General features: G+C 48.1%; 1 protein-coding gene across 2 annotated transcripts; it reads right to left on the reverse strand.

Moving 5' to 3' along the window:
* Nucleotides 1-7,347: 7,347 nt before the first annotated feature.
* POLR1E (RNA polymerase I subunit E) lies at nt 7,348-24,387 on the reverse strand. Of its 2 annotated transcripts, none has more exons than XM_049794481.1 (12): nt 24,212-24,387; nt 23,998-24,101; nt 20,494-20,570; nt 17,604-17,689; nt 16,793-16,848; nt 16,256-16,400; nt 14,380-14,487; nt 13,798-13,894; nt 12,879-13,012; nt 11,615-11,696; nt 9,849-9,980; nt 7,348-7,694 (listed from the first exon to the last, which is right to left on the reverse strand). In XM_049794481.1, exons 1-12 carry the CDS (start codon nt 24,276-24,278, stop codon nt 7,535-7,537), a joined length of 1,248 nt encoding a protein of 415 aa, XP_049650438.1. In that variant the 5' UTR covers nt 24,279-24,387; the 3' UTR covers nt 7,348-7,534. The 2 variants fall into 2 exon arrangements, with proteins under 2 accessions (XP_049650438.1, XP_049650439.1); XM_049794482.1 differs by having other exon boundaries at nt 24,207-24,292.
* Between the last annotated feature and the right edge of the window lie 112 nt (nt 24,388-24,499).

Below are 24,499 nucleotides of genomic sequence, written 5' to 3' on the forward strand. Positions count from 1 at the left end.
CTGGGAAAACAGCCATTAATGTCTTCCTCTTTGCCTACTGAGATCGCTGATGGGTTAATTTATAAGTGAGCAGTTCCTTAGATGAATTTGCTGGGCCTCCCCAGCCTGAGGTCCAGACAAACCTCTCTTCCTGTGGGGCCTGCAGCATTTGGGAATCACTTGCTTTGAAGCTTATTTGTCAGTGACCATCTGCATTTGTGCTGGAAGACTGAGAGACTGACAACGTGCCCTGTGTGGTCTCACTCAGTTTCTGTTTGTGCTGATTGTGACCAAGAAGGGGCACACAGATCAACGCAGACAGACGTACGCACAGACATACAGACATACATGCGGTGTGGGTCCCTCCAGCACCCAGGGTCAGATGCTGTCTGCCCAGTCCCTATCGCCATGTCCCAGTCTCCCCATTTTCTGGCTCCAGGACATAAAAGCCTCCAGAGGCTGCAGGCTCGTCCCAACAGACAGGCAGACAGAGTGCCTGGGCTCCCAAACCACTTCACCTCCTCGGTGGTGGTGAAGCAGCCCCACACAGATGCAGATCCCACCACACCACCGATGCTGGCACCCACACCGTAGGGAGAGCCCCTCACCCCAGAAAGGGTTAGAAACGGCGCTTGATGAGTGAACAGGACAGACTGCACTCGTTGGGCGCAGGCACGGCCAGACCAGCATCTGTCCTTGGCCACCAGCCACCCGTTTACACACAATGGGCCACTTTTTAACCCCTTATCCCTCTGTTTTCTCATCTCTGTTTTTCCAAAACCATGTTGATGCCTGTGTTTCCCTACATTTGGTTCCTCCCCTGGGCATCTTGTAATAAGCCATGTGCAATCCCGGAATGTTCTTCCCCTGTAATGTGTCCTCTACCCCTGGCAGTGACCTCTGGGTCTGTGAGGTGCCCAGGAGAGGGTGGGTGTCCCCCAGCCCATGGGGCTGAGCTCTCCTGGGCACTGGGAGGAACTGGGCAGGGGCTCATGATTCTGTGGGTGTCACTGGGGATCCCCCACTGGCCCCTGGGTCTTGGGGGTCTTGCCACGGGGGGAGGGAGGCTTGCATACCATAACCTCGCATGACCAGCTAGCAGTTTCTGCCTTGTCATCCCCCTGCCTGAAACTGGCTGCTGGTTCCCGGCTGGATTTTCTTTGTCTCGTTCACATAACAAGTTGTCCACGCAGGTTTCTCCTCTGATACAAGCTGGCATAACACTGTTGCACAGGCTGATGTCATCTTCTGCCTCTCTGCAGGCTGATGCATGCTGTAAGAAGATCTGGTCCTTTTTTTTTTTTTTTTTTTAAAGGACAACTACTATTTTTTCAGGAAAACTGTCTGCCACAAATAAAATGCTGTATTTTAGAAGTTGTCTACATTTTAGTAACTGAGTTGCTTTCCAAACTGAGTGAAGTTTTCCAGAGTGGCTTTTGGGGTGACCCTTCCAGAAGGGTCTTGTTGCACTCCAACGCCGTGGGATGCAGCCCTGCCCACGAGACGGGCACTTGGCAAGCACGTAGCCTGTGTTGAAGCCTGGAGGGTTTCATATGCACAGGAGCAGATTTAAAACCAGAGGTGAGTGACAGCGTTATAAGTTGGTAAATCTCTGCCTCTTGCTATATACACATTACTTCTGGGTGTACAGTCCAGAGTCATCTTGAACCACTACCAAAGGAAACCTTCTACCATTAAGTAATTACCATTACCATTGCCTGTTTTATTTTGGTACTGTATTGTCACTGAGTTGGTCAAAGGCCTGGTTTGCCTCAGGATAAAGGCAAAGCTGACCCAGCAGGAGCCTTCAGAGACCAGCATATCCAAAGCACAAACTGCCAGTCGCTGTTCCCTGGGCAGAGTGGGAGGAGATGCACACAGTGCAAGGAGAGCCGAGGATGGGTGTCTCGTGAGATGACCGTGGAGGAGCTGAAGTAGATTTAGGGAAACAGGAGGATTAGACCCACTGGGGCATTGCAGGGCAGTCCTTGCTGTGGTGCTGCCACTTGGGAGGAGACAAACTTCAGGGAAGGAAGGCTTGTAGCTCCTAGGTGAGACCCACCCTCCAGCTGATAACAGGGCTGGATTGCTTGACGGATGGTCCTGGAGCAGGATCCAGCAGTAGAAGTAGCTGGCAGTGGGAGTGGGAGTGATGCCAATATGCAACATACCTGTATGTTACTGGCTAAGTGGCAAGAGAGGAATGAACACACAGGTTGGTAGCAGGAATGGGTGTGTGGGAAGGATGCGAGAACCCAAATTCGGGCTGCAGGGCCTCCTGCAATCCCAGAGTCCATGTAGCACTCTCTGCAGTACTGCCTGTCTCGTGTACAAAGGCACGGATCTCTTACCGAAAAGCCGGTTGAAGAGAATCTCTAAGGCTCGTTTTAGAGTTTTAGAAAGCAGGCATTCTTTACTGCAGCGCTGGGTGCACTGGGGATAATTCCACCTCACGTGCATACCACAGCTTTAGCACAAACAGGTTATATAGAATAACTAATTGCATATTAATCAGATTAATATACATATACATAAAAATGATTGCAACTGATTGTCATAGCACTGCCTACATCCGATCATGAGCAATGAAGGATCCCTTGGAGTCGCAGGGCTGCTTTTGCGACCACCGACCCACTGAAGTTCTTGTTGGCTGTTCTTGAAGTCTTTATTCTTGTCCTTGTTCTTTGATCTTGAAGCTTAACGCACTTTCAATCACACGTGGTCAGTTTCAGCATTGTTCTCATCTAGCGTACAGGAACACCTAGTCATAGGTGCAAAGAACTGCAAAACTTATGAGTAATTACCTCTACTCGTTAATTGCTTGGCTATACTTTTGTCTATTGTTTCAATCATAGTGTTAGTATAAGATTTCTAATAATGATTTACCAAATCTCACTTTTACAGTCACCTAGCAGCAAACCAGTTTCCACAGCTGGTACAAAAAATTAAAACCATCAAAATATTTAGACGTACCATACAGAATGTATGGAAATATGCTATCAGATCCACAGTCATGACGTGCGGGGTGAGCATGACCTTGGGGAACCTTTAGAGATGGGAGAACTGGGAGAGGAAGGGTGGGCTGTACATGAGTCAGGACAGAGCCAGGCTGCTGGTCATGGTGGTGTGTTTAAACTGGAAGTTGCCAAAAGGTTGGCATGCCTGCAGAAGCACCTGGAAATGTTCAGTCCTACTCTGAAAATGCCTCTAGGAAAATAAATAGCACAATCACAACAGGTGTGGAGGCTCAGAATGTTCACATCGGTGGTTACTGCCACACAGAAGCTGTAGCAGCTGAACTTGCTCATACTCCTAAGCCAATGCGGAGAACCTCAAAAGATGGGGAACCTGCAATCCCTGGGGCTGCCTGCAGTGGCCTGAACCCTGGGGTTTAGGAGAACATCTTTCTGTTCAGGCACTTCCCAGAGGCTTCTGAATCCCATCAGCCAGACCCAAAAAAACCCCAAACAAACAAACAAAAACCAGTGAGATTTGGGATCTTTACAATAGCTTTCATATCCTCTTCACTCCGTGCTTTTTGCACTTTGGAGCAGCAAAATGCCCCATGGAGGATCCACATGCTGTCAAGCAGGCATACAGAAAATTGTTCCCAAAATACATGTAGTTCAACTTACTTCACGTTGCAGAATATGAGCAAGCAGTTAATTTCAATATATGGAGTAAGACCTGGTCATGTGATCAAATATCTTCAAACTTTTGACAGGTTGAGCTGGAGGCATGGAGTTCAAATATTGTCTTCAAATATTCATATTTATACTATCAATCACTACGGAAAAATCCAAATGTTCATACTGACTTCATCGTCACAAAGAAAGCAAAAATAAAATTTGCTTTCCCAATTAATCTTTCAATTTTTATGTTACATATACTTAAGACCCTAATTGCTCAGTACAGTTAGGACTTTCAGACACAAAGTCAGAAAATAGTATTCTCTTCTTGTGTGGAGAGAATTCAGTGGGTGCTCATTAATCCGTTTTCACTGGTGTTAATTAATTATAAAATGTTTCATGTTCTTGTGTTACAGTGGATAGTTTATGGAGCATAATGGAAGCAGCACGGGGTGCTGCTGTACTTGTGCAAACCCCTAGTTCAAGTGCCCGTTGTGACACAGTGGGTAACAACTCCCCTGAGCTGGCAGGTTGCTGAAGGCACCTGCCAGCTGGACCTCTGCTGGCTTTCTCACCACCTGAACATTGTGCAAAGCTAGCGCACAGACATGACCCGCACGGCCACTTCTTGGCACAGCACGGACCTTGCATTTTGCTTTGGTCAAAAAGCTCATTTGTCTGCTTGTAAGTAAATTAGAGCTCATTTCCAGAAAGGCAGCACTGACGAAAGCTGAGTGCCTCCCTGCTGCTGTGCCTGTGCAGGTACCACTTGTGAGAGAATATGCCAGCATTGCTGAGAGAAGCTGACTCCCACCCAACACTGTCCTACAGAGCCCCGTGCTTTTTAGGTGTGAGAGCCTGTGCTCAGGCGTGGGGTTTTTGCAGCGTGGGCTCAGAGCCGTTTAGTGGCAGTCCAAGGAAAGCCGCAGCCATGGCCGTCCTGCTCCTGGCCAGCCTGTCCGTGCGGCACCCACCGTGCTCTGCCGAGGGTTAGCGTTCTCTAATCTGTGGCTGCCATGCCTGCTAGTCTCCCACAGGGCAACCTGCACATGTGCCTCTGGAGAAAAGTGCACAGCCCCTCTCCCAGCCTGTCTTGCACTCTCAATGGCCAGGATGTGCTCTCAAGCAAGGTGACCCCAGAAAGTTGAGCGTTAGTAAACCTCTCCTCATTTTGAGCAAAGCATCTTTCCCCATTGCTACTGGATTTCTCTTTTCAACCTTTCCGGTTGTCTCCCAGGGACCCACGCACCTACTCGCACACCCCTCTCCATGATGTGGATGAGAGTACTTGACCAGGGGCTCCGAGTCCCTCTAGACGACCTACATCTTGCTTTGGTTCACACCCAGGGAGTCCCCTGACCAGGACCTGCCTCCAGCCCTGTCCTGCCTGCTTCAGCGGGGGCTGCCCAGTGCTGGGGGACATCTTTCTGGCCTCAGGACAGGATCTCTGGTCCCCTTCCCCCACTGCCACATCCCTTTCTGTATAGTGAAGAACTCCACTTGTGTTATTGGGAAGGCAAACAGCTGCTCTCCAAAGTGCAGCGGCTAATACTGAGACATATTGCAGATGAGTCATTCTCCTAAATTTGCACTCATTTTCCCTGAATCAGGGGTGCTGCTCTCAGATACAGTCAGAACAGGCTCTGCTGCACACAGCAGTGATGTCGAAAGGCCATTAATATCCTGATGTCTGCTGCAACTGGATACAAATAATGCAAAAGAGCATCACTTCTTGCTCAGTTGGTTGGGCAACCACCTCTGCTTTCTACTTCTCTGCTCATCTTGGCACACAGAAACAGCTTTGCAACAGCAGTTAAATTTTTCATCTAAAAAACCGATGGCGCCGTCAGGGTGACCCACATCTCACCTCCTCACACCCCACATCAACCGTCTGAAACACAGCAGCAATGAGCTAAAATTAGATAAAGAGGATAAACTAATTATTTTGGATCTCAGAGTAGTGCTTCACAGCAGTTCATAGCAGCTGCTGGCTCTGATATACGGAAGACCAGATCATAATGAGAATTAAAAAAAAAGAAAAAAACACCACAAAAAGTGGTTTCAGCCAGATCACCTCCCTGAGCAAATTCACTCTACTTGAAGACTTGAGAACAAGGCCTGGGTAAGTCAGAGGCTTGCAAAGTTCAACATGTCGAAGTGCAGAGTCCTGCACTTGGGGAGGAGAAACCCCAGGCACCAGGACATGCCGGGGGCTGCCCAGCCAGAAGACAGCTTGGCAGAAATGGACCTGGAGGTCCTGGTAGACACCGAGTTGAACATGAGCCAGAAACGTGCCATTGCAGCAGAGGCTAACCATGTCCTGGGTGGCATTAGGAGGAGCATCTCCAGCAGGTCAAGGGAGGTGATCCTTTCCCTCTGCTCAGCACTGGTGAGGCCACACCTGGGGTGCTGTGTCCTGTTCTGGGCTCCCCAGTACAACAGAGACATGGACATACTGGAGACAGTTCAATGAAGGGCAACTAAGACGCTGAAGGGACTGAGGCATCACTCCCACAAGGAATGGCTGAGAGAGCTGGGACTGTTCAGAGCCTGGAGCAGAGAAGGCTCAGGGGATCTCATCCATGTCTATAAATACCTGAAGGGAAGATGCCAAGAGGATGGAGCCAGGCTCTTTCGGTAGTGCCCAGTGCCAGGACCAGAAGACACAGGCACTCACTGAAACACAGGAGGCTCCCTCTGAATATCAGGAAACACTTTTTTACTGTGAGGGTGGCCACGCACTGGCACAGGTTGCCCAGGGAGGTTGTAGAACTTCTGTCAGTGGGGATACTCAAAAGTCAGCTGGACATGGTCCTGGGTGCCTGGCTGTGGGTGGCTCTGCTTGAGCAGGGGGACTGGACAAGGTAAACTCCAGAGGTCCCTTCCAACCGCAACCATTCCATGATAAAAACATTCCTACTGATTATCTGCAGCCTGTAATTCCCACGGCATTAATTATCCTCTGCCCAAAAAACTGGGTGTTTGTGTCACTTCTAATGAGAGCTGAGAATAGTGGGTCATTAAGGTGTGTAAGGAGTTATCCTTAAATCCCAAAATTATGTACTAAACACAAATTACTATCTGAAGCAGACCCCTCAAAGAGAAGACTGCTCTTGACATCCCATGCTCCTATTTCACATAAGCTTTTTCTCTTGGAGGCGATCCTTAGCTTTTCAGAAGCCCCGGACTCCTACAACCTTGCATAATGAACACCTGCAATGAGGCTTACAGCCCAGAAGCCCAGGACTAGAGTGAAAATGCAGAGGAACTAGCCCAAAATTCTCTCTCCCAAGGACTGGGAATCAACAGCTGTGGATTCAAACTAATCACCCTTTCCAAAGATGAACCAGCTCCGACTCAGCAGAATTCTCCCTCCTCCAGGCAAGAAGCCAGGATAGCAAAAGTGGCAGAAATATTTTGTGTTGCATCTTTATACTTTTTGAACACAGAATTACACTGGAACTCTAGATAAACAAACACACCCAGAGCCAAGAAGTTGTGTGTAAGTAATGGTTTGCTTAGTCTCTCTCCTTCTATGCTTTCTACCCGGCATGTGTGAAAAAGGGGTAAATTGGGCCACAGCCAACAGGTCATTGCCAGAACTGACCAGACAGTAGTCAGTGGAGGACCTGCAGTTTCCAACCACGTTCTCTTGCTCCAGCACAACCTACATCTTTCTGCCCTCATATAGACAGGAGAAAAGAAGAAGGTTTTATCATAGCTTTTTCTACATAAATAGAAAAAAAAAGCAGTTTAATGAGCTGAACATCTGTTCCAACCCAGCCTTGAGACAGGGTTTCAGCAAGGTCATGTGCTGATGCTGGACAGCCAAATCCAACAGACAAAAGCATCCCCATGATGCTCTGTGTGCAGAACGGCAGTTGAGAAAGGAACTGTTTTGCCCCTGCTCAGACCTCCCAGACATTTCAGTTCATTTTCTTGCGCTTCCGTTGGCTCCCTGATGACTTCTGCACAGGCAAGGGGAGAGAGAGAGTCCCGAGCTTGTGGTTCTGATCATTCTCAAGTCCCAGCAGCCCCTTTGCCTTGGAGATCTTCAAGCGCATGGCTCTTGCAATGTCCATCATCCTGGAAAATAGAGAAACACTGTCTCAGTGGGGCACAAAAGTCTTCTGTACCATGACACTGCACAAAATATCAACAGCCTTTTGCCTCAGGGGAGAAGCCAGGAGGGACAAGCAAGCAGGATGTGTTCTCTGCATCTCAAGGATACCATGGAGACAGAAGCCGGAAGGTATTCAAAGACTACAAGGTACAGCCTTCCTGAGGAGGCTAGAATGCTACGAAGCTGTGCACCACCACCTTGGACAGCAGTCCAAACCCATGTTGCCTTATTCAATGGCCAGCTGACCTGAGAAAAAAATAATGCTGCTCTCCACTTCCCTATGAAGAGAACAGGCATTATTTGTATCTAGCTGCTGCTTCCCAGTGTACTCATCTCCCATGTGTGGTATGATGAATGGAACCTAGTACAGCAAGAACATCTCTTAGCCACTAGAATTCAGCGTCCTTAGCTCTAAGAAGAGGGGCTTGGCTGAGATGTGTAGCATGAAGAGCTTGAGCAACAAGATGCAACCCAGAACACACCTGGAACCTTGTCCAACAGAGAGAACAAAGTGCATCTGAAGGGAAGCTAGCAGGGAAGGGGGTGTTCTGGCCTCAGCTGGTGTCCTGAGAACACACAAGTCCCAGAATCCTCCCAGATGACTTTATTATCTTTGAAATACAAACAGATTCAGTTGGGCTGGGTTCTTAAGTGGCTCAGGGCTATGTGCCTCTCCAATTTTTCCAACAGGTCCCAGCCTCCTCCACCCTTTTCTCAACAGCATCCTATGCCCTGTGTTCCCAGCTCCAGTACAGCAGCTAAGAACAAAAACTGTGAGTCAACTGTGAAAAACAACATGGATTTGTTAAAAAGCTTAAAAAGACAAAATGGATGGAAACCAACAGCAAACACTGCTGTTAAACCCACTACTATCCATTAAAGAATAAAGAGCATAATTGGAGGCAAAATCAGAAGTAATTGCATCAAGGCTGACTAGGGAGCTTGCAAAACCAAGAGGTGACTAAAGGCTGTGATAACTTCCTGTTATCACCAGACCTTAACATTACATCCCTCAGCCAGAAACCCTAGGATAGTCCACAACATTTTTCAGTTGCAGTGAAGGGTTTGTGTGCCTCCACAGTTCCTACCCAGCCACACAACCACTAAGCAATCCTGTTAAGAAAGACCAACGTGACTGAGTTAGGAAGCACATGTCCTTGGCACCACTATCGCCCACAAAACAGGACAGGGTGGGAGAGAGATACTAATGAGCATGGCTGAACACTCACTAATGGGCCACATGTCCCCTTCCCAGACAGTGTTAACAAGCTGCCTGCTGAGCTGCTGACTGCTTGCTGGGAAGTCTCCCAGCAAGCACAGTGGACTGGTTGAGCAGTTCCAATCAATTCCTGATTTATTCTTCAGAGGCTGGAGACACAGTACACCACAAACTGCAGTGGAAGCACTCCCAGAGCAAGAGGAGCTGGCAGCAGGCTCCGGCTGACACCTGCTGGGAAAAGCAGGTCTTGCAGCTAACAGCAGATGCAAGACATATCTTCTTCCATACAAAATTAGGCTAGGGAGCAAGTGCCCCAAAAGCTAACACAGCGGGGTTGTTTGCTCTGAAGCTTATTCTGCAAGCTGTTTTCTACCCATTCACCTTATTTCTAATACTATGGCCAGCAGTTCTGCCTACAACCTCTCCCCATCGTGCTTTGCTGAAAAGTCCACAAGTTTGTCAGTATTTCAGAAACAAGGGGCACAGAGGACAGGAAGGTGAAGATGTGATTTGTCAGGCAAGAAACAGAGCTGGGTGGCAGTGGATAGGTCTTGTCCTGGAATCTGCACCAGCTGGCCATTTCAGTGCTGCCTGCCTCTGTTTCCTTCCCTGCAGAATAGCTGAAGAGCCTCTTGATGCATCTGATGCAACTGTTTGCAGCAAGTGCCCTTTCAAAGCCCGAGATGTATAACCACCCTCCTTGATGAGCACCAGGGCTTCAAAATAAAGGCTGAACACACTCATAAAAGACAGAGCCCGATTACAACAAAAGGGACTCGCTAGCAGGTATTACAGTACTACCCAGGTGCCAGAGAGGCTCCAGAGCTCTTTCCTCAGGGGGTCTTTGTAGGAGGATCACAGCATCTCTCAGCAAGTGTGAACAAGCACAGTGACTCACCTGCTTTCTTGGAGCTTCATGTCATTCTGCAGGACGGTGAGGTCTATTTGGAAGTTGTTAATGTGCAGAGCCAATGCAATGACGTATGCTATGATTTTAGCCTTCATTGATGCAGAGATTAAATTCTGGACACTAGCAAGAGGGAGAACATGAGATGTGGAGTGTCAGTGAACCCCAAACACAATCCCCATGAAGTGCAGACAGAACTGGAGCCCCTGATAGACATGAGTGACTTTTCCTAGACACCAAAGAAGAGCTCAAAGCAACACAGACTTCTGATCACAGGGACCTAACAGGCTTCTTTGCCCTCCTCACATGCCCCGTTTCTGTTCAGAAGTGCAGGCCCCTGAGGCTGTTTATCACTATGCAGCCTTGACAAAACCACCAGCTAATGACACTTCAGTCTCTTTGGCACACTGGTCCCTTGCTGGAGGAAAGCAAAGGGAAGCTGTTTTGAGGGCATTCAGTGTAACTACTAACAGCACCTCAAAAACACAATCCCCACAAAGCAGATCCCTGGCTGGCAATCCTCTGGGAGCATTTGACTACTTGTCACTGGTTTGAGCCTTCAGACAAAAGCTGGCCCATTTGGACTCAAATTCTCTGCTCCCATCAGATTAACAGCAGCAGTGCAGCTGTGCAATAGCTGAGCATCAGCATTACGTCCCTTCTAGGCAGAGAGGCTGTTAGGTCCCCGAGTGTGGGGAAGGCACTGTGGCAAAAAGTGAGGATACTACTAACTTTTGCCTGTATTTTGGTGCTTCCACTCAACAGGATTACTGAAAATGTTTATCCAGATTTATAACTGCTTAGTTGTAAGTGGCATCTGTCTGAAGGCTGGAGCCAAGGGCCACCTGGTCAAAGGCAGCCTCCAACAGCTGCTGAAGGTCCTCCCTGCAGTGAGACCGCACTCAGCACCACACAAGTGGCTCTGACACTGCTGGAAAGGAGGACCTTGCAGGAGCTTCCCAGCCTCTCCTCCCATCATGGGGTGCTGGCTTCTCCTGGCTGACCTCGTGACAGGACCAGACCCTACCTTACTATACCAAACTTTGTCACTGCTGGCAGGGTAACGCCTGGGCAAAGCTTAGGGAGAACTCTTTAGCTTGCATCCATATGGGTGCAATGGTGTGGGTCTCAGCCCAGGGCAAGTTAACCGCTGCAAATCTTTACACAGTTTTATCTGTGCAGGTTTCAATGGAGAATCCAAAGAAGTCAAGTAATGCTTAGGTTCATGTAAAAGCACCCCTGTTATGCTAATTAAACTACGCAAGTGTAAAAAAGCACCCTTATTTAGCCACAGCATTACCTGTCCTGCCCAACCCTGGGATGGTGAGAGAGCTGATGCATCCATCTGTCAGCTGCCTTGGTTCACAGTGAAAATGTGTGTGTGGATAGCTGCCTGTTTAGCTGCACAGTTGAGAATGAGCTGCAAAGCAAGCACCCATTCTGCCATCCTGCACCCAGAAATGGTCAGGCAGATGGTTGGGCACCCCTTTCGGTCACACTAGCTAAATCCACAGGTGCAGGCTTGCTCTTGCACACATGACCCTTCTTTTCCCAGTCACATTTCAGACCTGCATTGCCTAAAATGGACTATTACCAGCCATGACCCAATGTTCTACAGGGCTGGGGTGTGAAGCAAGAGAAGCTACTGCTATCTTCCATTCTGGTAGGAGGTTTCCTGATCATGTGCCCATGGCCCTTCAAGCTGAACTCTGCTGTACCTCTGCCTCAAGAACATCAAAGCAAACATAGCTCCTTACCTGCCATTGTTGTACGTCAGTGAAGTGAAATTCTTCATGAGTTTCCTGGAAATAATGTGTGGGCATTCAGGACCCATTGGATCTAGGACATAAAGGGGTTTTGCAGTGGAATAAGAAACACATACTCTTTTTCGTACTGCCCACCTCCAGCCATCATAATAGCACATTTATTACCATGACTTATCACCTCTTCCCAGGAATATAAGAGAACCTAAAAGGAACCTAGGCATTTGATTTCTAGGTCTCATCATTTTTCAGGTCTAAGAGAAGCTCCTAACACCTTTTATTTTCTTTACAAATGGGATCTCCCTCTTCAATACTGCACCATCCAAAATGTGTGCATGTGTGCCTACACATATATTTCTTTTAATAGATTCCTGCGTTTTAATAGATGGTCCTGTCACAAAATATTAAAACTGAAACCACACTAACAAATATCCTACTAGCACCAAGACCAGTCATTTCTACATCCTTCTTGACTAAGTCCTACGGGGTGACTCCTGCATCTCCAGCAATGCAGGAGGATATTTACAGGCAGGCTTGCCATTTGCTCCTCCATCACCCCACTGCCATTGAAAATGCGAACAATGACCTTTTCAGCACTGACAAGGAGACCCAGATACACAAGGTCTATGGAAGATGGCAAGTCTTGAAAACCTCAGCCAAAATATTTTGTGCAGTGCTTTTGAGAACAGCAGTTCCTGTCAGTTTAAAACCAAGATCCTGAATACAATGGAAGTATGATCACTGTAATTCACACATTGTGCTAATAAGTAAAGAATGATGAAGACATTCTCAAAACCACAAAGAGATATAAAGGATGTATTGTGTACTGTATGCCTCTTGCACCTGGAATATGGAGGCTGGATGAGGGAGAGAGCCGATAGTTCCAGCTTCTTGGCTTAGGACTAAGGTGTGAAAACGTAAAACATGTTTATAAATACAGAACTACTGATAAACTAGAAAGAATCTCAAAATTCCCTGTCTCCAACCAAGAGGATCTCATCGTACCATCCTGATGCACCGGAGTTAGAAAGAGACCAAAAAGTATTAGACATACATCTCCAAGCTGACACAGATCTAATGACCCTCAACAACATGAAGATCCTCAACCTCACCATGAAACAGGCTGAAAGCAACTGCGGCAGCTAGCTCATAGCTCATCACATAGCTCATGCTGGGCAGCTGTACTGTTTTCTACTGCAGTAATTACAAACCAAGATCCAGAAGGTAGCTTAAAAGTGGAGGAGCTGAAAACTCTTACGCTTCTTCTTGATCACTTTCAGCTGGCTGAACTTAATAAGGGTGTCCAGGAACCAGAGGCACCGGGCTTTGTGATCCCTTCTCTTCTCATCAGCAGGCAGGAACTTCAGCTCCTCTAAAACAAAGGAGCAATGGCTGAAGGAGAGAGAGGGGGAAGATGAGCCTCAAAGAACCAGGAACCAGTTTACATCATCAGGAGGACAGGACACACCTGTAACTTCAATGCTCAGCTATTTGAGAAGAGTTCCCTGGACACCTATAAAGCACAGCCCAGAAGGCTGCTTTGTGAGCACACTTTCCTGTCAATGCCCACCATGTTCAGCCAGCCCCCTTCAGCGTGCAGCTATTAAGAAGGTCCCCGCACTGCAGAAACTGCAGGCTCTCAATGTGGCACACAGACACACTTCTACTTTGGCAAAGGCAGACAGGAAGCACAGGGAGTGAGGTGCGGTTTGTGCTTTTCCTGCTCACTTCAGCCCCTCAGCACAATGGCTTAACAGCTCTAAGCATATGTCCACATCAGCCTGCCAAGCCACAGCAACCTCCACAGCAAGTCAGTACTTGGCTGGGACAGTGCCCAGCCATGGGCATATCATGCTCAGCACAGTTCTGTGGTCTACCTTCTAGGCACTTGCCTTCAGACCCCACTTTGGATTTCTCCGCTCTTTTCCTCTGCAATCAGTTCCCCAAAGGGCAGCCATGCTGCTGTGCATGTGACTCCCTCACCTGTATATAACTATACCCCACATTCCCTAAGGTAGGTGTTGCTCAGCCATATTTGGTTCAAATGTCCTCCCTCTGCACCAAAAAGATCAAACTAGGTACAGTGGAGCTGGCAGCAGTAGTCACCCTGCCCCGCAGAAAAACTAGTTTCACAGGGCCCACCTCAACTATTACAAGGGTGTTTGCAGCAGCATTACCTTTTATCTTCCATTTTCTTGGTGATTTCTTCTGGAGTGATGTTAACAAAGACTGCTGCTGGAACCTGCAATGCTTCATACTCTGCTGGGGACAGAACTAGAAGGATTTTAAAGAAAAGAACAAGCATGCCTTTGCTCTCCCTTCTGGTCTGAACAGCCTGCAGTGCGATAAGTTCTATCCACCCTTGCTTTAGGAGGTGTGGGGCAGGGATGGAGGGAAGGAAATTATAAATGGGCAGGACATAACGACAAGACTTGGAAGCTGGCCAATAACAAAGGTCTCTAAAAGGACTGTGACTTGTGACAAGTCACTTCTCCTGCCTGGCTGACCTAATTACCATTCCAAGTCAAACTGCTGCCAACAGGGAGGCAGAGCATCCTGCTCTCTGTAGGAAAGAGGCAGAATATGGGACTTGCAGGTCCAAAAATCTCAACACAGCATGTCCCTGCTCTCAGCTTTTGGCTCATGAGGGGTGAAGGCTAGGCTCATTCACACGCCTGGCAGCACTCACTCTCACATGCCCGACCACTGACATCGAGGCTTACAGGTGTGGGAAACCACTCTGCCACAGAAAAAGATACTGTCCTCAAACTTGTAAACATCTTCTGGTTTGTCAGCATCTTCATTACATGGTGGGAGGAAGATGGAGATGTTCTGTACATCATCTTGGGCCACATCCTGGGTCAAAGCTTAGGAGGGAAGTAAGAGAGTATTTGGACCATACAAACAAAAACACAGAGAACATGACCACAACCCAAATCCTTCTTTTAAACACAAGTCTACTCAATGGTGCTTCTTGGGTAAACACCAGTTTAATCACAGCTGGAGTTTTAAAGATTTAACTCCAGTTCAGTTTATCTCACTCGGGACGTAGTAAGGAAAAGGCTCCAGCTCTTCCCTATTTTGTTTTGTTACTGCCACATGTAGGTGCTGACTGTACAGAAAGCGTTCCAGTAGGCACAGAAAGGCCAAGAGCTTCTGATACGCCTGCTATGTATTTAGCATGCTGGGTTTTAGATTGGTGTCATCACTTCTACCAAGACCTTTCTGCTTCCTAAAATTTAGAAAAGCCACTCCAGACTAGAGAAAAATCCAGGAAAGAAGTGCACCAAGACAAAGTGGTTGCTGCTGCTACACCTCTTGCCTGCAGGGTGGGCCAAATATGGGTTTGGCACCCTGGGTTCCACTGGACATGCACGTGGCCCAAAGCAGCTCTGAGAGCACGGTCAACATCTAATCTGGAACAGAAGGGATGAAAGCTGACGGGTTCTATAGTCAACAGACATCTCTCCCATTCATAGCCAATGAAACTCAGAATCCCCAAACTGCTGGTGGAAAGGAGCTCTGGAGGTCTCCTGTCGAACATCCTGGTTGGAATAGGACTGTCTACAGCACTGGATCAGAGCAGCCCTGGCTTTGTCGTTCCAAAGCTTGGAAACCCCCAAGGACAGTGACCCCACAATGCTCTGTGACCTGTCCCAGGCCTGCACCACCCTCCAAGGCAAGAAGAGTCCCCAGTCTCCCACCTGGACCTCCTGGTGCCCACAGACCACCACAAGTTGTGCTGTGGACTCTTGCTGGCACTGCTGATAAGGCTTGGCTCTGATGGCCCTTCAGGTAGCTGTGGGCTACTGTTAGATCCTCCTTGGCTTCCTCTTTGCCAGACTAACCAAGCCCAGCTCCCTCTTCTTCTCATCAGTTGTGTGCTCCAGGCCCCTGCCTGTTCTTGTTGTCCTGCCATGACTCATCTCTCATTTCTCCACCTCCTTCCTGATCAGGGCAGGGGGGTGGCACAGGCTGGACAACATAATACAGATGCAGCCTCACCAGGACTCAGTAGCGGGGTTATCAACTCTCCTTGAAACATCATCTCAGTGTGATGCTTTGGAGAGTGAACATTCCCTGCAGTAGTGACAGCAACTAAGGCCATGGCAGACTCCTCTTTGCTGCAGGACCCTCCACAGCAGAAGCCTAAGTCCATCAGCCTGGCTCACAACAGTCTGGGGATGGCACTTGATGGGGCTGTGACCTGGTTTAGGGCACGGACCATTTTCCATAGACATGACACTGCAAAGCCAGGGTACAGTTCACCTCAACGAACGTTCAGCTTCTCAGTTCAGAGCAGGTGAATGTACTGCCTTTATCCCAGTAAACTGATATCCAGGGACTCCCAGAAGAGCTCCCAGTAATGGGCAGAGACAGACACTGATGCCACAGGGACCTACCATCATTCAGGCAACTCCCACACTAAGTCTAGCAGGATAAGAAGGAAGCAGTTCCTTTTCCACCAGAAAGATCTGCGAGTTCCTCCACACGTGCCCTTCTCAGCTGTTAGACCAGCTGCTTTCTTGGTCACTCAAAGAAAACCCCTTTCTTCTTCCTATCATACTTGGCAAGGAACAGACAGAAAAAGGCACTTCTGATTGCCTTCATTAAACCCTGAGACAGTATTCTTACCTGTTACTCCCTTTGCATTTATAATGTTTGTTGCTGCTTTTGTCACAGCTGTATTCAGAATATCATTGCCCACTGCATTCATTCGCCGAGAGTTCAGAGCTCGCTTCTGCTTGCTGGTACCAAAGGCCTCAATGCACAAATCCATCTGTGCAAGAGATGCAAATGAAAACACACTGCTGAAGTGAAGACACTTTGCACCTAAGAGGAAAACTCAGCTAACCACCACTTGTTCCACATTCACATTCTCTAAGAAAACTTCAAACATTTCACTGGGCACAACCCAACCATGCAACAAGCACTGATCTGCAGGGGGGCAGGAAGTAACTGGGATTGTAATCAAGCCTAACATAATTATGAAAATACTGCCAAGTTAGGCACTAATAATGCACTGCCTCATAGACCTCCAAGGCACAGAGAGAGTGCTGAATCTGCAGAGGTTTACCCTGCAGTAAACCAAACATCAACCTCAGACAAGTATCATCTGCCAGTGTTAGCTGGATAATCCCAGTAGAATATGATATGGGGTTTCAACTTTACCTTCTCCCTGTAGGATTTATTCTGATAATCCTTTGTGTCATCAGGTATTAAGTTATCTATAAAAGAATGAAAGTTAGTGTGCTTGGCTTGCAGCAGCCGGGACAGGACAGGTATTCAGTACCCCTTTAGCTCTAATACATTACTGAAAAGACTTGGCACATCACTTCAAGATTTCCTCCACAGGACTTTGTCAATTAAAGAACACACTGAATACAAGAGTATGTACCTCAAACAAAAAATGAAAGGCAGGCCTATTTTTGCTATAAAGCCTACAAGCGTAACACACAGATTACAGCAATACCCAGGCCCTGCTGTGCAGGATAAAAATTAGCTCCCAAAAGACCGAACTGTTTGCATTATCCTCCTGGGTTCATTAACAAAAAGCAGTTCTGCTGAAGAAAAGCTGTTTTGTTTTTTAGTGATCTAGCCCCTTGACCTGAAAATTTCTATGCTTCCCTCAGCAGAGCAAACCTAGACAAGGCTGCACTTATTCTGAACAGTGACAACTTTCTTACTGACTCCAGCACTTCCACTCTCCCACTCACTACACTCTCTACTTAACTTTAACCCTAAATTTCACCTTGCTTCCTTCTCCCTCCTTTTTCCACATCACACAGTGCCTTAAAAGGAGAGTGTAATGTATCCTCCTTCCTCCATGTTGAGGCAGTAAGGCAGAAATGAGGATGAAAGAGCAGCCAGGTAGACAACAGAGAGCACTGCTGTCAGCAACCAGGCAGTCAATAGCTGAATGCATACACAGGTCTAGCATGCTGTGATTCTGGTGCTGGGGTTAAAGACAGTATCCTCCTACCTGACAGCAAGGGCTGCATGTTGAATATTTCAGCATTATAGACTTCCATTTGCCCAGAGTCCTTGTCTAACACACCAACAAAATACCTGGGGAGAACAGGGGCAAGTGATTAGTTAGAAACAGTCCAGTGGAAGTGATGTTTTAAAATACATGGTGCAGAGCCATGTGTAGTCCCCATCCCCTGCAAATTCTTCTGCCTTGCAAATGCAAGTTTTCCGAGCACATTCAGAATGTCACAATAAAACAAGTTACCCCCAAGGCATGCACATATATATATACATACATATTAAAAAAAAAATATAAAAAAATGAAGACTTGTTGCTCCAAGTAAATGTCGAAGTCTTAAGACAACTAAATTAGTTCCAAAATGCACAGATGAAGTCTAGGTGCTGGAGTCCTAGCTGCTATTCTCTTTTGTCTTTTTTGATGTGTCAGGGCCCTTGGTTTCTCAGTGCTTCTATGCAGTTTCCTGTGTTTTTAAAACATGGGTTCCCTGTGGCCAGTTCTCTGCTTAGTACAAGTCACTTTAAATTCTCACAGCTTCTCAAAAATGTGACTTTGCTGTCTCTAAAATAGCATAATTTCTCTCAGGTAAATTCCTTTTCATCCCACATTTCAGAGGGGCGAGCCCAAATGGTTTGTGCTGCTCCTCGCCATGTCTCATGACCCACCAGGAACAGGCAGTATGTCACCCTTGGCTGAAGTTGATCAGGGTATATCAACTGCACCAGTTTCTTATGCACCCAAAAGAGTTCATTCCATGTGATCCTTTCCGACTGGTACCTGAACTTGGCTCTGCTCCAAAACCATGTCTTCCTAAAACTCAGGACACACCTTCTGAAGACAAAACCCACTTGCACAACAGGTTGCCTGTTGCAGTGGGAGCAATACTATGCAGCTGCTCTCAGAGGAGCTGCCAGAGTACAGTGGGAATCACAGCACCTCACTGGCCAGAAAGGATCTCTGGTCAGTTGCTGCTGTCCCAGGAAGCCCAGAGGTTTGGCAGTCCCATTGACTTTCCACTCAGAATAAACTGGGCTGTTTGCTCAGAGGTGTTTTCTGCTCCCTGTTATACCCACATTAGCAGTTGTGAGTACAGTTCTAGGCTGACAGCTGCCAAGAGCTATGGGAATGTATCCACTGGAGGAAATCCTCATGCACGCAGCTGAAGCAGATGTGGGAGGAAAGGGACAGAAGGATGGGGTGGGAAAGCTTGAAAGAAAAGCAAGAAATGACTTAATTGATTCTTGCCTGCATCTCTGGAGATCCTGAGCCATGTGTACACCTAACGCAAAACTAATACTTGAAGCTGAACATGTATCAGCAGTTATCTTGCCTTGTTAGTTTCCATAGCTCAGGATCTCCAGAGGTGCAGGCAAGAACCACTTAAGCCACTAAAACCATCTCTTAATCAATGTTCAGAGATAAGAGTGCTAAAACCATCTCTTAATCAATGTTCAGAGATACGAATGCTAAATCTGCCTAGAAATAATACTGCATTGATACCTGTATCATACATATTCATTAAACTAATTTTACCTCTCCAAACTCAAGAAGAAAAAGCCCCTAGTGCCTTTTTTCAGCTACAGCATCTTAAACTGAAGACTGTCATATATGAAGGTCCAGCTCTCCTGGTTTCACTTCTCAGAGAGAAGAACAAAGATTAGTATTAGCATGTTTTGGTGGACTATACGCAGTGGTGAAACCAGTTCCTTTTACAGAATTACAGAGCTGAGTGTTTCAGTTGGAAGGGACCTACAGCGATCATCTAGTCCAACTGCCTGACCAATTCAGGGCTGACCCAAAGTTAAAGCGTATTATTAAGGGCATTGTCCAAATGCCTCTTAAACACTGATGAGCATGGGGCAACAATCACATCTCTAGGAAGCCCATTCCAGTGTTTGACCACCTTCTCTGTAAAGAAATGCTTCCTAATGTCAAATCTTTTTCAGATCATAGGACCACCAGAGCACTAACATCAGAAGGCACCTCATCTTCCTAACAGTTTTACACAACTCTGCTTTTCACTCCCTCACCCTACCTGTACTCTAACTAGTCAGACACCATCAGGTCAGTGCAGTCCAACTAGAGAAGGGATGAGCTATGTGAGCAAACTGCACGAGGCAACTGGAGTGGATCTACGGAGCAGAGCACGTGGTACCAAGAGCCTGACACGCACATTACATGCATTTCAGTGTTGCATAGGCTAGTAGGGGCAGCAATACGCACCAAAGGAGAAAAGAAACACCTCTGGGTATAACAAGGCAAGATTATTTCACATTGGCTCTCCACCTATTTGGCGGTTCTTCTATCAGAGAACGAGAAAGATCTCACGGACAGAATACTTCTTAGGAGGCCAGTGGGATCTGCCCCAATGCCACAAATGTCACATTCTTAACCAGGACACGTAAAGGCTTGTGATTTCACCAACACTTCCTTCTACAGTGTGTGGCACAGACAGCTTATTAGTTCACACAGCAGCATTGTGCTGTGGCCCCGAAGTTAAATTGTGATTAATGACCAAGGGGCTTCTGGGGCAGTAGCAGATGACCTTAGTGATTTTGTAATCTTTATTTCTTAGTTTCTTAATAACAAAGCTGTTATTCCTCGGTTTCATCAACATGAAATCATCTCCTCATGCTTTCCTTCACAAGACCTTTTCAAATAAACTCTATTTGTATGTAATGTCACAACTTCCAAAGGGACATAAGGTGCACAAACAATGCAGCTGCAGGTGCTAGTCTCCTGTAGAAATCCTCTTGATTCAAATCATGGCCTCCATGGGAACTTCTGAGCCAGTTTTAAGAAAGGCTACCAGCAACTTTGTGTCTGAGCAAGTCCTCTGCTTCCACCTCCATGTCCCTGCCCCCATTTTGCCAGCAAGCCATACCTGCATAGGGAGTTACATTTCATAACTCCACTGCTGAAGTTATTCCCCACATACGAAAGCCTTTCAGTTTCTGAGACCTGAAAAACAAAGAAAAATTACTTGAATACAAGGCTGTGAATAACCTTCTCTGCATCCACTTTATTTTCCCTAGTTCCACAAAGCTCTACATTCCCAGGCATTGGACACTAGTCACGTGTAGGCAAACTTCACTTTGCCCATTTTGGGTACTTTTTGCATAAGGTCAAAGTTTTTACAAGACAGACAACATTTCTACCCATGATATTTAATTCTACCTCAGCCTTCACTGGGCCAGAAGGTGACGAACCATTTTAAAGAAATCATGGGACTCATAATTTAAATTTAGAGTTTATCAGTGTAGCAAACTTGGGTGTCACCACAGTTACAATGCCTCACTAAGCTGACCACTGTACTTTAATCCAGAAGCAACAGTTTGTGAAAGAAACTGGGTTTACTCACAAAGCCACTAGTGAAGAGAGACCAGGCCTCTGCCAGCTAATTTAGGATACTATTTCCAATGCTTTCAGGTCCTTAACACAGTTGCTCAAAGCTTCTTTAAGCTTCCAGCCAGGACAAACCTTACAATTTCAGCCTGGGCCAAAGGCACACGTTGGGCAGAGCCACCACTGCAACTAAGGGGAACTCAGTTTAAAATGTAATTTTTAATGATCATTTTAAATGATCATCTCCAGTACTGTCAAATGACTGAAATTCAATGACTAAAAGAGCTAGCACTATCAGGAATGGCTGTACTGGGTTTATGTGGCAAGGTTTTGGTAGCGGGGCAGGGGGGGCTACAGGGATAGAAGCTGCTCTAGAAGCTTCCCCCATGTCCAACAGACCCAATGCCAGCCGGCTCCAAGATAGACCTGCTGCTGGCCAAGGCCAAGCCCATCAGCAATGGTGGAAACACCTCTCTGATAACTTATTTAAGAAGGGAAAAAAAGCTGCTGCAGAACAGAAACTGCAGCCAGAGAGAGGAGTGAGAACATGTAAGAGAAACAACCCTGCGGACCCCCAGGTCAGTGCAGAAGGAGGGGGAGGAGATGCTCCAGGCAGCAGAGCAGAGATTCCCCTGCAGCCCGTGGGGAAGACCATGGTGAGGCAGGCTGCCTCCCTGTAGCCCACGGAGGTCCATGGGGCAGCAGATCTCCACCTGCAGCACGGGAACAGAGGACCCCACGCCAGAGCAGGGGGATGCCCGAAGGAGGCTGTGACCCCGTGGGAAGTCCGTGCTGGAGCAGGCTTCTGGCAGGACCTGTGACCCCGTGGAGAGAGGAGCCCAGGCTGGAGCAGGTTTGCTGGCAGGACTGGTGACTCCGCAGGGGAGCCACGCTGGAGCAGTCTGTGCCTGAAGGACTGCACACCATGGAAGGGACCCACACTGGAGCAGTGCATGAAGAACTGCAGCCCGTGGGAAGGACACACATTGGAGAAGTTTGTGGAGGACTGTCTCCCGTGGGAGGGACCCCATGCTGAAGCAGGGGAAGAGTGAGGAGACCTCCCCCTGAAGAGGAAGAAGCAGCAGAGACAAGTGTGATGAACTGACCACAACCCCCATTCCCCATGCCCCTGTACCGCTGAGGGGGTAGGGAGGCAGAAAATTCAGGAGTAAAGCTGTGCCCGGGATGAAGGAAGGGGTGGGAGGGAACGTATTTTAAGATTTGATTTTACTTCTCATTACTCTACTCTGGTTTGATTGGCAAGAAATTAATTTTCCCCAGGTTAAGTCTCTTTTGCCCGTGATGGTAATTACTAAGTGACTTCTCCCTGTCCTTATCCTGACCCACGAGCCTTTCATTATATTTTCTCTCCCCTGTCCAGCTGAGAAGGAGGAGTGATATAGACCAGCTTTGCTGGGCACCTGGCAGCCAGCCAGGGTCAACTCACCACAATGGCTCAACCACCTAAACGTATTTTGAAATGTTTGTATTTCTACTACACTGCAGTATATTTCCCCTGAGGATTTTGGATGAAAAGTCATTTATTCCTTGAGTGAATCATGTATGTAAGCAGCTGTAAAACTTAATAGCAGCAGCAGAAAGCACCTTCAGACTTTAATCTTGGTTCTCTCATCACTGAAAGAAACAGAGACCTCTTTATAATGTAATTTAATGACAACAACAACAAAAACTTTGGTAAAGAATTCACTGTGTTCACTGCATAAACATAACACAACAGATTTTGTGATCAAATGGACCTGACTAGTTGTTAAGTAAGAGCTTTTATCTTTGAAACATTATTTCCCTTTAGGTTATTAAAATAAATCACAAACACACGTGTGCACACACACAGACACACACACACAGCTTCAGTAAATCAGCCTCTGCCTGAGAATACACAATCATGTATCATTCACAATTTTTCAAATAAGCACGTATTCAGTTCTGATGAAAAAGTTACTCTCACATGTCACTTTCAATATCATTATCAAAATGTCCCATATTGCATTACTCTAGTTCCTTTCTGTTCCAACAGTCAACCTGCAATGCCAAGCATGACAGGGCATGGTCTGATCCTGACATGCTCCACAGAAACCACCGTGCCCGGACACCCGGTGGGGCTGCAGGACCTGCACCCACTTCTCCCAGCTCCAAGGACACGGCACGGGTCCCCACAGAAGTGCAGGCAGCCTCAGTGGGGAGCCCGGCTTGCCAGCAACAGAGGCTTTACAGGGTAAGGGAATGGCTCTCCTCTGCCCACCCCTGCGCAGAGCTTCCCTGAACAATATAAGAGGTTCCCTGAATGATAAGAGCTTCCCCGAACAATAAGGGCTTCCCCATTCTCCCAAGCCCCATCACACTCACCTCTGTTGTAGCAGCAGCCTACCTAAGAACCAGACCTTCCTCTGAAATCCGAAAGATTTTGTGAAATTTGTAAAACGGTTCCCCTCTCTCACACAGACTGGGGCTGAACTCTGATTATTTTTTAAAACATTTGCTACAAAGCAAAGCTCCATGCAGATTTTCCGAGCCTTGCTCACTACACACTAACAACAGCAGCTGGAGCCGGGCAGCAGGCTGGAATTTGGAGGGGAACAGCGGTCTCCCTGAAATGGGACCAGATGGGCTGCATGTCTGACTGAAGTTTCTAGTTTCTACTTGCAGGAACTGCCATGACCGCAGCCTTAAGAGCAAAAAACGGTGAAAAGGGTCACCTTCGCTACCCGCTGAGGTGCGAATTACCCGCTTGTCCTCGGCAGGGCCTGGCCGCAGCTCTCACCCCCACCACCGACGGGCCGCGGGGCCCCGTTCTGGGCGGCTGCCCAGGCTGCAGCTCAGCGATCCCCGTTAAGCAGCGATCCACGGGGCAGACAACGGTGGGTGGACGGTGTCAGCGCCTCACCCACCGCCACAGCCCCGTTCTGAGCGGGCGAAGCTCTGGACTCCCATAGCCCCTTTACGCACCGGAGCCGCCGAGGCTCCCAAACCCACGAGGACGGACTGCAGGCGACCACGGGAGAGCGATCCACGGGCGAACCCTTACCAGGATCCTCCGGTGCTTCTTCCGGGGATGGGCCGTATCCTTGCTTCGGTAGACGGTGAACCGCATGGAGTCGGACCGCCGCAGCCTACCGTTGGAGAACTGCACTGCAAGGCGGCGGAGAAAAGGCCGTGAGACCGAGCCGTGAGACCGGGCCGCGACCCTCGCTCCCGGCCTCCCACGCCCCAGCCCAGCCCGTCCCCGGCCCCCACCTCACCCAGCACCGCCGGCTGCTCGGCCTCGGGGTTCCCGCGGTAGCACCAAGCGGCGGCAGCGGCGGCCATGGCGCAGGACAGCGAGGGACGGGACCGTGGGACGTCCCTCCCGGGGCGGACCGGGAAACCCTGCACCCTCCGCCCGCCTCACGGACGGGTTCTAAACGAGGCCCCGGCTCTCGGGCGGCGGCGGCGGCAACACTCGGGGTGGGAGAGCGGTTCACTGCCGCCACCGGGCCTGCTCCGCTGCAGCCGCCATACCCGGACGCGCGGCCTGGCCTGGCCTGGCC

The sequence above is a fragment of the Accipiter gentilis genome, chromosome Z, assembly GCF_929443795.1.
Source record: "Accipiter gentilis chromosome Z, bAccGen1.1, whole genome shotgun sequence".
Lineage (NCBI taxonomy): Eukaryota > Metazoa > Chordata > Aves > Accipitriformes > Accipitridae > Astur > Astur gentilis.

Excerpts from the sequence above, each read along its gene's own strand:
- POLR1E (XM_049794481.1), bottom strand. The coding sequence starts at position 24,278 with ATGGCCGCCGCTGCCGCCGCTTGGTGCTACCGCGGGAACCCCGAGGCC. Across the intron at positions 14,488-16,255 it reads AAATGCAAAGGGAGTAACAG|CTTTGACCCAGGATGTGGCC; the intron begins GTAAGAATACTG and ends TTCCCTCCTAAG. Across the intron at positions 7,695-9,848 it reads ATGAAGCTCCAAGAAAGCAG|GATGATGGACATTGCAAGAG; the intron begins GTGAGTCACTGT and ends TCTATTTTCCAG.